Raw genomic sequence first — 14,292 nt, forward strand, 5'->3', positions numbered from 1 at the left:
CTCTTACTAGGAAAAAGCCCTTCCTAGCTCAACAGAGCAAATTGGGGTATAACATGACAATCTCATGCAGCGATGACTCGGAAATAGGATAATTGTGTTTTTAAAAGGAATAGTCCAGCCCAAGTTCTGAATTCCCGAGCTACGCTACTATCCATTTTACTACACGCATGGCAGAACGGATGGATTTCCCCTTTAAACAGGATGTATTTTGCATCTAAAAAACAGGAACAATATTATGTTCCGGCCCTTTAATAGAATAGAAGAATTCTCCGAGAAGCATCATCATCCCCGGCTCTGGAGAATACTTTCAAGGACTTTTTCAAAGTCAGTAGATCCTTGATAATGTAAGCCAGGCGAGGGACATTTTTTCCCCTGCTGCCAGCCGCGTTGCACCAATATAGACTTTTACCTCGCGTGAACCGCGCTGTCTTCAGTCTTATGACAGATACAGTACTCAAAAAAGCAATACAAACAATTAGGGAGTCAGCCCATCCCAAGAATGATGAGAATTTAACATCTTGCGGCAGTGATAACTTCAATGTGATTTTATTTCTTTCATTTATTTTCCCCCGAGGATTCCTTCACACCAGTTCCTGACATGTTGGAGAGATAACCTACTTACTTCCAATGTTTCTAGGAAATGACTGTGGTACAGAGATCCGAGAATTTTATTTTATGCCTATCCCTTTATTTCACATTAAAAGGGAATGTCTTATAAGGTTGAAAATGGCGGGAGGTTACCGCCACTTTATATAGGACCCCTTGAAATCACTGTACCTCTCCTACCACTGGCGATATCAACCGTTTTCCAAGGGTTTCAACAGTTAGACCTCTGGTTATTAGCAGGTCTGATGGGACAACCCCTTTTAAAGTGATATTCTAATCTTTGAAAGTAATGGCATAATGCTATAAATTTGTGATTAGTTGGGTTCTGCCCTCCAGGATAACCACAGATCCTATGGATCAATAGGCCTTCATTTTCCTGGATATGCAGAGTCTTAAATCCGCTTTGCTCCATTCATTCTCAGGACTGGAGATAGTCCAGAAGGTCCCCCATCCGCCAACTATTGTAAAACAATAGCTTATTATAGCGATGTGCCATCATCCCAGTTTGATATGGGAAACACCCCTTTAAAGAGGAGTCGGTACCAGGTCATAAGTGACCAATTCTTACTAATTTATAGTATTCTGTTTTTTTTTTTTTATAAATCCGCCATACAGTTCCAGAGACATGGGCTTTTTTGTTTTGGGATAATTTTTATGGTCTTTACAAAGGGGGCGCAGCTCTCAGGATCCCCTGGGGCGTGTCTTTAGAATATACAGAGCCACACCTCCTTGGTAAAGACCATAAGAAATTAGCACTAATGGCTCATATCTCTGGAACTGTATGGCAGATTTTAAAGACATTATAGTCTGGGGAGCAGTGGGAATAAAATAGCAAAATTTGGCCAATTTTGACCTGGTAACAGTTCACCTTTAAAGCCTACCTCTACTATATAAAAAAAATCTCACGTGTCTGAATCCAACCCCCAACATCTCACACTTATAGGGCTCCAAGAAGCTGAGATTCAGGGAGTTGTTTTACAAGTGACATGGAGGGAACAAAGTGGTCACCTGTTACTTTTTTCTTCTCTCCTCCCCTCAAATTATCACAATAGTTGGAAGAACCATTGAAAGACAAGGAGCATTGCTTATCCTATAAGAGTCCCTAAGCCAGCTGACTGTCACCAAAACAGGAGACACATTACCTCCTTGACCGACATCAAAGGTCTTTAAACCAGCCAACCAGTAATCTGTGTGGCACCATCAAGCAGCAAGAACCCTAAAAACAGTTGTCTATGGAGGGTTGACTCTTTGCAGGAGACTCTGGTTTGGCTTTTGACTTTAAGAATCTTGTCAGGCTCTCGGAAGTCTTTGACATCCAATAGATGACATTAGATAAATATCTTTCTTCTGGAAAAGAGCCAATTTCCCTACTTATTTCCCCAGAGAGTGTGCATTGCCTGGTATAGAAGGCTCCTAACCACAGCTGGTAGTCTCTAGACAGGAAAAACATCATCCACCCATAAATCTACTAGCTAGAGTTGGTGTGAAATGATACGAAAGACCTGGTCCATCGGTCACGTCATCTTTGACCATTGGATAGGAGTTGTGAGAACTGTCTTATCTGATGGTATACATGGCTCTTCTTTTAATTTGATGGCCTAGCGCGACGTCACATGTGCGTCATGACACAATGACGACATCGCCCCAAGCCCAGTACTCAAAAGAAAGGTCCTGCATGCCGGGAACTTGGAGGCGGTTCTCAGGTCTACGAGACAGCGGTCACAGATTACTGAACTGGCCGATAGACCACACCAACTCTACAATAACCCTTGTATGATTGATTGACACCTTGCTTATCGACTTTAGGTCTGGTTCACATGGAAGACCTGGCACACAACCGCCAGGTCTCCTGACATGAGTCAAGTGCCTCACAGGCATATATGAGGCAGTTAGATCAGGACGCCAGGCGTTCGGGATGGCTCTTCTGATCTGAGCACAGTCCGTATTTCACAGACATGCCAAACTGGCCTTACCAATCTATCATAATAGAGCGCCATGAAATCAATTGAGTTTCGTTTTTTTTTTTTTTAGAATCCTGACCACCCCTTTAAAGAAAGATTATATTTGCATCTGGTCATTTTCTCAGGCAGCCTTCTCAGGATATACACTAATTTGTGGGGAATGTCCTGAGTGTGAATCATATAATCTTGATAGTGGATTTTTTATTTTTTTTTTAATCGAGCCTTAAAAAAGAAAAAAAAAAACTTTCCAGAAATGATCTGATTCATACAAATAGTAGCAAAATGAATAGCAGGTAAAGTTCAAGACCCGAAAGAGTGTAGGAGGAAGCCAGGACCTGGAACAAAGACCCTCGTTCACAGCCTTTTGTAGAGTTCCCGCACCATATACATTATAGGAGGCCCAGAAATACTCATCCTACAAGTTAATGACCCATTTCCTTCTATTTGAACTTCTTCTAAAAGGGGCGGTTTGCCAATTCCAAAAGGGAAGGGTCATCTAAAATTAGGAAGGACTGTATTTTGTGAATCGAAGAGGCTGCTGTTGAAGGGTCAGATCTGCATGATTGTAGATTAATGGAGTTGTCCACCTTTTGGGGCAATTTTAAATTTTTTTTAATTTTTTTTACTGAAATGCATGTATTTTGGGCTAAAAACTATTTCTGTAACTACGTTTCGTTACAAATTTTCCACCATTTGACTTCTCCAGACGTGAAATTCTAAAAACATTTATGCATGCAGTTTTAGGAGCCCCGCTTCTAATTTGGCTGGTGTTCCCCTTTAAGCTTCGGTTTGCTCAGGAGACAGTCTTCACAAGGCTGGAATAGCAGGCAGCTGCTTGGTGCCAAATGACAAATGCTCTTTTAAGGGCATTGATCCAACAGCACGAAATACCGCACAACTCCAAAGACTCAATCAAAAGTGGCAAAAACAATCCCTGACAGCAGCTGCAGATCCAATATGGAGGTGAAAGGAAATTCCAGACCCTACCCCCTTTTTTGTTGCATGTTAATATTTTTTTTTGCTACTCACCACATCTGTGTTAGTGATCTTAGCCAAGTGCTCCGTCAGACCATCTCCGGAGAGATCGCTTTCTGCGTCGTCCAACTGCAGCCCGCAAATTGCGGCTCCCACGCTTCCAGTCGCTATCATAGATGGTGGGTAGAGGGCGAAGTTAAAATCTGCAAACAGCAGGACAAAAAAAAAAAAAGAGTCAGGAAAAGGTAAGGATTATCCACAGTGGAGCTGAGCTTTACTTATTGATGTAGCAGAGCTGAGGAAATTTGTGACTCAATATCTTAAATGAGAACCTGTTACCACATCAAGTTTTTTGCTTTTATTTTGTTCCTGCTATTCATGCGAGTGTTAAGTTTTATTTTTTAAATCCACCATATGGGCATTTTCATTAAAAAAAGCGTGTCTTGAGATCCTCTGGGGCATGTCTTTAGGCTGCTCTGCATAATTACCCTATAAACCACACCCGCTTATAAAGACCATAAAATGATTACGGAATAAAAAGAATCATTTCAAAATCTGCCATATGGACCCTTTCATTTAGTGCTACTTTTATGGCTTTTACCAAAAAAGTGTGGCTCAAGGGATCCTCTGGGGCGTGTCTTTAGGTGCTCTGCATAATTACCCTATAAACCACACACCCTTATAAAGACCATAAAATTATTATGGAATAAAAAGATTTGTTTTAAAATCTGCCATATGGACCCTTTTACCAAAAAAGCGTGGCACAAAGGATCCTCTGGGGCGTGTCTTTAGGCTGCGCTGCATAATTAAACTATTAACCACACCCCCTTATCAAGACCACAAAATTATCACTGAATAAAAAGGCTCATCTCTGGAACTATCTGGCGGATGTTAAAAAAAAAAAAAAAAATCCGGAATACTCAGGGGAGCACCGGGAATAAAATAAGAGCAAACGCTTTTGACCTGATGACAGGTCCTCTTTAAAAGAATGTGCTGAACTTAAAGTCTGAAAAATTGATTCCTATTTTGGAAAAACCCCTTTAATTAGTGCGTTTTTTTTTTTTTTCTCGTATAGTCAATCAAATATCTCAGGATTATTTTGGGCCTATTGTTTTTTTGGAAAAGCTGTTGTTCATTGCCCGTCCTTGAGATAGCCAGTGGGGGATTGTGGACATGGTAACTCTCCGACTTGAAATATTCAGCTCTGCTACATCTAGGAAAAATAAAAAAAATACTTTACAGCTTTTCTTACTTATAGGAATATTCATGTTACAGGAGAACGAGTGCGCCAGCGTCGACAGCTGCCAAATGCGATGCGTTCTAGGATACGTAACTCGTACACTGTAATTCTCGTCTGGCATAAAGAGTCACAGTGCCTATGCCAGCCAGCTCTGCTGTAGGTCCCACTCCACGTGTGGTCACACAAGAGACCCCCGAAGAGAGGTCCAATCACCTAGTTATCCTCCTTAATGTCATTCAGAATGCAAATGAGACAGCAAACGAATGGCGAGAGGCCCAGCGTGACCTGGAGGGTGGGGAAGGGGGATCAGCATTCACTCTTCTCCTTGCGCTAACCTCTCGAAAGCAAGCGCCATAAACTCAACCATCAAAAGCTCGGCCGTGAGGGACAATTCGTCTCAGCGGCCTCAATTTTTAGCATATTAATTAACTGCTGTAAAAAGGGCGGCAAGTGTCTTGGAGTGCAGAGTGCGGTCGCCATTGTGAAGTGTCCTCCTAACACCCCTGCTATTGAGTCATGTCTGAGACCTTCATATAATACAAAAAGACAATCTATTGGGGGGTGGTAGTGGTGGGGGGATTTTATTACTCACCACCGTCTAAGACCCCGGGAAATAATAAAAAAAAAAAAAAATCCACATCCATACCCAATCAATATGGACAAGTCCAAAAAATAGGCCTCGTTGTCCATGATAGGAACCTGACGCAACATTTATAAATCCATTTCTATACACATTTTTCCCAGTCTAATACAGACAGGAAGAGGTTCTAGGTACAAAAACTTAGACCATGTTGCCCATAGCCACCGAACTCCATGTTTTTAGGTTTATTTGGGCAAAAAAAAGGACCTGCGATCTAACTCGCTGTCAAGGGCGACAGGTCCATTATATATGATCTTTAGGTAGTTATTTTTGTCAATTTTTGGGATCCAAAAACGGTCCGGCTTATGTAAACCTTGCCCCAAAAAAGGTGCCCACCTTTCGGGATGTGTGTGTGGTGGGGGACACTGTCCAGTGTTGGGTCTGGAAAGTAGTATAAATCTATACTGGGCCATATTTTTGTGGCCTACCCCTATTATTGCGGACGGCAGGACGTAATTTAGTACAAAAATAAAGGCCCCGTTGCTAATAGCAACCAACCGCCATGTTTTTAAATGCATACGAGAACACACTGGTGTTATTACTGTAGGCAGGATCAGGTAACAAGGACAAAAACAAAGGCCACGTTGCCTATAGCAACCAGACACCGCCCATTTTGAAAAAAAACAGAAGCGTGTTCCAATTGGTCGATATATAGGGCCTGATTTTTGGCTACATTCATACGTGACGATACAAATTTCAATGAGTCATAGGGGTGCAAAGTTTGCCATAAAAAATGGCGTTCCTGGGTGTGGATTGAATGTCCTAATTTTGGGCATTAAGTGTATGGATATTATGCATTAGGTGGGTCGCAAAGTGCTGGTTTTTTTTTTTTTTTTTTTTTTTTTTTAAGTAAAACCTTTGTAGCGAATATATGTGGCGACGGTGCACAAAGCCGAACAGAATTTAGATTTTGGTTAACAGTTCGTATGTGTGATATTTCTCAGTATTCCAGGAATAAGAAAACTCATGACTCATCTTCGCTTTTTTTTTTTTTTTTGCTTAGTAGGCTGAGTGCTAAACCCGAATTGTGCAAGGTACGACTTTGGCTAATGCCGAGCCCCACCTTTCCTTTTTAAGAAGAAAAAAAGAAAGAAAAAAAAGACGAGGGACAAGATAAATGCAAAAAAATTACGGTAAACTGGCTGCCAATAGGCCTATTTCGGGTCTGACATATGCAAATGCAATATTAACGGTTCAAAATGGCCCTAGCTTCTGCCCGACAGTAGTGTTCATATATAAGCTACATACAAGAGGCAGGCATATGTTTTAAGCCATTTCTCTTTTAAATTAGGGATCACGGTTCAGACATGATCTCTCCATACACCACATGTTATATAGGAGGAATGACATCACTACTCTAAGGCTACTTTCACACATCAGTTTTTTGCCGTCAGGCAGGATCCGGCTATTTTTAGAAAAAACGGATCCGGCATAAATTTTGGAGAACTGTAGAAACGGATCCGTTTTTCTGCCGGATCCGTCTAGCAGGTTATATCTGTTTCCTGGGGGCTGGCCAATTGGATCTGAGCATGCGCAGACTTAAAAAAACGGATCCGGTGGCTGGATCCGTCTTTTTCTGGATCCGGCGCATTCCGGCACCCATAGACTTTCATTGTGGGAAAAAGCCGGAAGCGTCGGATCCGGCGCTTCCGGCTTTTTCGCCGGAGACAAAAAACGTTACAGTAGCCGTTTTTTCCAGACGCCGGAGTGAGACAAGTAGCCGGATCCGGCAAAAAACGAATGAAACGCAATGCCATCCGGCGCGATCCGGCGCTAATGCAAGTCAATGGGGAAAAACTGGATCCGGCATTGCATTTCGCCGGATCCGGTTTTACAAAAAAAAAGCCGGATCGCGCCTGACGGAGAAAAACTGATGTGTGAAAGGCCTTAGTATACCACGTAATATGTTGGAAAAATGACAATACTTACTGCATATTGTCATACAATGGCATCACCACTCTTTATATACCACATATTGTATAGGAGGCGTGACATCACCACTGTCCCCATATACCGCATATTGTATAGGAGTGACATCACCACTGTCCCCATATATCGCATATTGTATAGGAGGAGTGACATCACCACTGTCCCCATATATCGCATATTGTATAGGAGGAGTGACATCACCACTGTCCCCATATATCGCATATTGTATAGGAGGAGTGACATCACCACTGTCCCCATATACCGCATATTGTATAGGAGGAGTGACATCACCATTGTCCCCATATACCACATATTGTATAGGAGGAGTGACATCACCACTGTCCCCATATATCGCATATTGTATAGGAGGAGTGACATCACCACTGTCCCCATATACTGCATATTGTATAGGAGGAGTGACATCACCACTGTACCCATATACTGCATATTGTATAGGAGGAGTGACATCACCATTGTCCCCATATAGCACATTGTATAGGAGGAGTGACGTCACCATTGTCCCCATATACCGCATATTGTATAGGAGTGACATCACCACTGTCCCCATATATCGCATATTGTATAGGAGGAGTGACATCACCACTGTCCCCATATATCGCATATTGTATAGGAGGAGTGACATCACCACTGTACCCATATACTGCATATTGTATAGGAGGAGTGACATCACCACTGTACCCATATACTGCATATTGTATAGGAGGAGTGACATCACCATTGTCCCCATATAGCACATTGTATAGGAGGAGTGACGTCACCATTGTCCCCATATACCGCATATTGTATAGGAGTGACATCACCACTGTCCCCATATATCGCATATTGTATAGGAGGAGTGACATCACCACTGTCCCCATATATCGCATATTGTATAGGAGGAGTGACATCACCACTGTCCCCATATATCGCATATTGTATAGGAGGAGTGACATCACCATTGTCCCCATATACCACATATTGTATAGGAGGAGTGACATCACCATTGTCCCCATATACCACATATTGTATAGGAGGAGTGACATCACCACTGTCCCCATATATCGCATATTGTATAGGAGGAGTGACATCACCACTGTCCCCATATATCGCATATTGTATAGGAGGAGTGACATCACCACTGTCCCCATATATCGCATATTGTATAGGAGGAGTGACATCACCACTGTACCCATATACTGCATATTGTATAGGAGGAGTGACATCACCACTGTACCCATATACTGCATATTGTATAGGAGGAGTGACATCACCATTGTCCCCATATAGCACATTGTATAGGAGGAGTGACGTCACCATTGTCCCCATATACCGCATATTGTATAGGAGTGACATCACCACTGTCCCCATATATCGCATATTGTATAGGAGGAGTGACATCACCACTGTCCCCATATATCGCATATTGTATAGGAGGAGTGACATCACCACTGTCCCCATATATCGCATATTGTATAGGAGGAGTGACATCACCACTGTCCCCATATATCGCATATTGTATAGGAGGAGTGACATCACCACAGTCCCCATATATCGCATATTGTATAGGAGGAGTGACATCACCACTGTCCCCATATATCGCATATTGTATAGGAGGAGTGACATCACCACTGTCCCCATATATCGCATATTGTATAGGAGGAGTGACATCACCACTGTCCCCATATATCGCATATTGTATAGGAGGAGTGACATCACCACTGTCTCCATATACCGCATATTGTATAGGAGGAGTGACATCACCATTGTCCCCATATACCACATATTGTATAGGAGGAGTGACATCACCACTGTCCCCATATATCGCATATTGTATAGGAGGAGTGACATCACCACTGTCCCCATATATCGCATATTGTATAGGAGGAGTGACATCACCACTGTACCCATATATCGCATATTGTATAGGAGGAGTGACATCACCACTGTACCCATATACTGCATATTGTATAGGAGGAGTGACATCACCATTGTCCCCATATAGCACATTGTATAGGAGGAGTGACGTCACCATTGTCCCCATATACCACATATTGTATAGGAGGCGTGACATCACCACTGTCCCCATATACCACATATTGTATAGGAGTGACATCACCACTGTCCCCATATATCGCATATTGTATAGGAGGAGTGACATCACCACTGTCCCCATATATCGCATATTGTATAGGAGGCGTGACATCACCACTGTCCCCATATACCACATAGTATAGGAGGCGTGACATCACCACTGTCTCAATATACCACATAGTATAGGAGGCGTGACATCACCACTCTCTCAATATACCACATATTGTATAGGAGGAGTGATATCACCACTCTCCCGATACACCACATATTATATAGGAGGAGTGACATCACTACTCTTAGTATACCACGTAATATATTGGAAAAATGACAATACTTACTGCATATTGTAATACAATGATATCACCACTCTTTATATACCACATACTGTATAGAAGGCGTGACATCACCACTCTCCCGATATACCACATATTGTAAATATACCACCACTCTCCCTATATACCACATATTGTATAGTAGGAGTGACATCACCACTGTCCCGCTACACCACATATTGTATAGGAGGAGTGACATCACCACTCTCAATATATCACATATTGTATAGGAGGCGTGACATCACCACTCTCTCAATATATCACATATTGTATAGGAGGCGTGACATCCACTCTCCCGATATACCACATATTGTATAGGAGGTGTGACATCCACTGTCCCGATATACCACAATTTCACTTAAGTGGCGATACCAATATCTTAATGTAGATGTTCTACTAGAAAATATCACCACCACTCCCTGATATAAACCACATATTTCAATGGAGTGACATCACCACTGCATAAGTATTACATCATGGCTATATATATTATATATTGTATTTCGATAAATAGGAGGGTTACGGAAAAAGTAATTCAGTGGTTAAAATAAAAAAAAAAAAATTGAGTGGTGACTCACGATACCAAGATTAAAACATCAGTTTCTTGGCCAAGAACACACAGAAAAATCTTGTTTAGTTAGTACAGGGAGGCGCGAGGTCCATGACATTTTATAGATCCCTCAGCGCTTTGAGTAACTTCACACAAAACATGTCCAATTGACTCCACTGACCTCATCTACAATTAAAATAAAGCAGTCCAATTAGTGCCAAATGTCATCGCTACGCAATTGTCACATAACTCAAAAATAGAGAAAAGGGGGCTATATTTAGCATTCAGTGGTGTCATGCATCGGAAATAGATGACATGGAGGTTACATCCGATCCCAGCGCTTGTTTTGATCCGTTTTAAAAAGGGTGGTCCGTGATTTAGAAAAAAATCCCAAATGGCAACAATCTGTACAATACGGGGGCGGGGGGATATTTCTAATATGTAAAAATAGAAATTTAAGGCTAAATGGTGGCAAGGACCAGTCAAGACCAGTCGAAATAATACCACCACACAACCAAAATATGATATATGCCACCACAATACCCCCCAAAAAGAGGTAAATAGGAATAAATAACACTGCGTACAGTGCATTAATAATACAACAAATTGGTTGTGCCATTGTCGTAGAAAAGTTTTCCATCGTAGGGGAAAAAGTTTGATGACAGACCGATGGCATCTACCTATCCCAGGCAAATTAGAGTGGATTGTAATGTTGGCCTATCATAAATTGGCCATTACCCATTAGATAGCTGTCGGCAAGTCCCTTATTCATAGGAATGCGCGGATAGGCCAAGTGCTCCTCAACGAGAGTGGTGCTACCAAACTCTGGAAAAAAAATGGTGTTGACATTCCAATTGCAGAATCCTTCTCTCCAAAGATCATCTGTTGGGCTACATTCGGGAGGTCCCAATTCCTGATGAAATTGGTTTATCTAACTTATATGGAGGCCGTTAAAGTCAAGATCAGCTTTATAGGAGGTCCCAGGTTTCCAAGTATTAGAGATCCATTGCTATTAGTTGTCCCAAAGAGGATGGTGGAATCTTGAAGGCCCTAGGCCATTTCCAGTTTTGACCTCAATGTGTCTGGCGGTTCCCATCGGGCCTGATTAGGCCTACATTTCATTCATAGTAGTAATAATACACTGTGTGGCAGAGCCAACATTTGGGCCAGGTCCACACTCAAAGTCTGGATGCCTAACGACAGGGGGACTTTCATTCTCTTTAACAGGCAGTTGTCCCAAGGTTGGGGTTCCCAACTATCCCATAAATAGTACATACGGTAAATGGTTGTCCCACAATTACGGCTTAACTCCAATTTTTAACTATCATCTGACTTCCCAAAACGCACTTTTTCCTGGGACAAGAGAAAAGTCACAAATAATCTAGACGCCATTATGGATGTAACTGGAACAAAAGGCTGAATTCAAGCAAAACATATAGACATTTTATGCCGATGTGTACGATGTGTACAGTAGATTGATCTTCAAAAGTAGAGTTGTACTTTAAGTTCCCTGTTTTAAGAAAAATAAAAATTGACGAAAAATTAAGGGGGTGATTGATGAAGACCTTTTCATCAGAAAATTACTTAGAAGAGCCACAACTGTTGTCATTTTTTACCCCAATTTTTTGAAAAGTAGGCAAAGCTTTGCCAACTGGGTCATGACCTAATGTTGATGAACTCAGTCTAAGCCAACAGAAATGTACTCCAGTCACATTTCGGCCTCTGGCGCACGCCTCAATGAATTTGGCGCATCTTACTCAAGAGGACGCATGATTACCGCCAGCCTTGATGAATTCCGCCTCATGTCTTTGAAACCTGGATTCAACGATCGATTGCAGTCTGCCTACTCTTTCGGAAAAAAAAAATAAAAAAATCACTTCGACATCTAGAGAGACGCTGTTCAAGGAAACAAGAAATACACTGATCACATTCAGCAGACAGAACGAGGGTCTCCAGACCATGGTCCGAGTGACGTGGCAAGACGTCACGCGGGTACTCAACCGGTTAATACTCAGAGTGCCCATAATATTACCTTAATAGAGGCCTTGTCAGCAAATATTCTCCTGGAAGGCATTCCTCCTTTCCAGTGGGCACATTTCCCAGTAGAAGACAAATCTCCCAGTCCATATTTGTTTTATGAAACCACGAAAACCATAAGTGGAAAAAAACACAACTTGTTGACAGTAAATCAGCCGATTTAAAAAAATGGCAGCTTGTTCCTTACTTGAGATATAGAGTCAATCACAAGCATTCATGAGCATTCAATATCTACCAAGAGAACTTGGATTCCTCACCCTCCGAGAAACAGTGCGGAAACCTGGCGCGCTAGTACTGGGACACAATTTTTTTTTTTCAGGAGTTTTTGGAACAGAAAGTTCCCAAAATCCACAAAGTTTTTATTGGACAGTTGGAAAGTCTCTGCTACAAAAAGTCTTGAAAAAAGTGTGAGAATACCCAAAGATGTTGTAGGCCATAGAAACTAATAGTATTTGCACATTTGGGGTATGTTCACAGGTATTTTTTTACGTGGATTTTGGAGCAGAAACTTCAAAATCCGCATAAAAAATCTTCAAATACCTGAGTTTCCGAATATCCTTAGGAAAACACGTACGTATAGTGCTGTTTTTCCTACTTTTTGACATCATTACCAATTTTGAGATGGTGACTACAAAATAGTTGCAGATCAGGATAAAAATTGGCCCATGCAAAAAAAAAAAATAAAAAAAAAAAAACTGTTGTGATTTTTTTTTTTTTTTTTATGTGGATTTTGCAGTAAAATCCTCTTGACAAAAAATTTGAATAAGCTTCCTGTTGATTTTAATTGGAAAACATGCCTCTAATTAGCCAGGCATATGGTGCAGTTTTTTACCATGTGAGTTTTGGTGCTGATTCTGTACCTAAATCCACATTTAAAAAAAAAAGTTTCAAACCCGCTTGCAACAATCATTTGCATGAGAAATCGAGATTTTTTTTTTTTTATGTGTATGAAGAAGAAAATGTCATGTCAATTCTTTTGTATATTTTCCCCAAAGCATAAATCGCAGCAAAATGTGCAAATTTTTTTTTTTTTTGCACACTTTTTATTGTAGTTTTTGGAGAGGTTTTTGCAGTGGAAACGCGACTAAAACCACACCGTATTGTTACACCCCATATTAGAATTTGAAAAAAAAAAAATCATCAAAAACTATGTAGAAAAATGCGTCAAAACAGTGTTGAAAAATGTGCATCTTTACAAAACCACATGCTTTTTAGAATGTTTTTTTTTTTTTTTTTAAACATGAATTAAATATCACTTACTAAAATAAGTAATTTTTTTACCTGGTGTAAATGCCGCTGTTCTTCTGAATCCAGCGTTGTTTTTCTTTTCTTTCTGCGCCTCTCCGTTCCAGAGATAGGACCTCGTTTTACCCTTTTTTTAATCAACTGGGTGTGGTTCTCAAAGAAAGCGCCCACTTGCTTACAAGACTAGATTTATATACCGGGGAAAAAGGGCCCATATCTCAGGAACGAAGAGGCGCAGAAAAAAAAGAAAAACATCTCCGGATTCAGGAGAACAGCGGCGTTTAAACCAGGCTAAAAAACCCCAACATGTTTATTGCAAGTGATAGGTTCTATTTAAAGGAAAGGTGGCAGTTCTTGACCGTTTACAAAAAAATAAAATGGTAGCGAGGCGCAGAAGCAATGCAACCGCTCCTCTGAGGATCACTGGGACAAATCACAAGGACTTGGGTGTTTGTTTTTTTTTTGTAATTTCCACTTATTATGAAGGAGAGTGTTGAACGCTCCATTGTATGTGAGAAAGTGGTCAGTCTTGTGATGCTTCTCCCACCTTAGAAATTACAAGAATTTCCACAAGTTTGATCTAATGGTTACTACATACTTATACTGACCATTACTTTGTTTGTTTTTTTTTGTTTGTTTTTTTTTAACCACAAGATTGAGACATTGCATTCTATAGTTCATAAAAT

At 41.1% G+C, this 14,292-nt stretch overlaps 1 protein-coding gene across 2 annotated transcripts in view; it reads right to left on the minus strand.

The window, feature by feature from the left end:
* Nucleotides 1–14,292, minus strand: part of CCND2 (cyclin D2) — a 574,109-nt gene that overhangs the window by 13,087 nt on the left and 546,730 nt on the right. For both annotated transcript variants that reach the window (XM_073567801.1, XM_073567800.1), the window contains one exon: nt 3,597–3,745. In XM_073567801.1, the coding sequence (XP_073423902.1) occupies nt 3,597–3,745 (149 nt within the window). The remainder of the gene's footprint in view (nt 1–3,596; nt 3,746–14,292) is intronic.

Source organism: Dendrobates tinctorius, unplaced genomic scaffold, assembly GCF_039654945.1.
Source record: "Dendrobates tinctorius isolate UK_male_01 unplaced genomic scaffold, ASM3965494v1 ptg000020l, whole genome shotgun sequence".
In the NCBI taxonomy this organism is placed as follows: domain Eukaryota; kingdom Metazoa; phylum Chordata; class Amphibia; order Anura; family Dendrobatidae; genus Dendrobates; species Dendrobates tinctorius.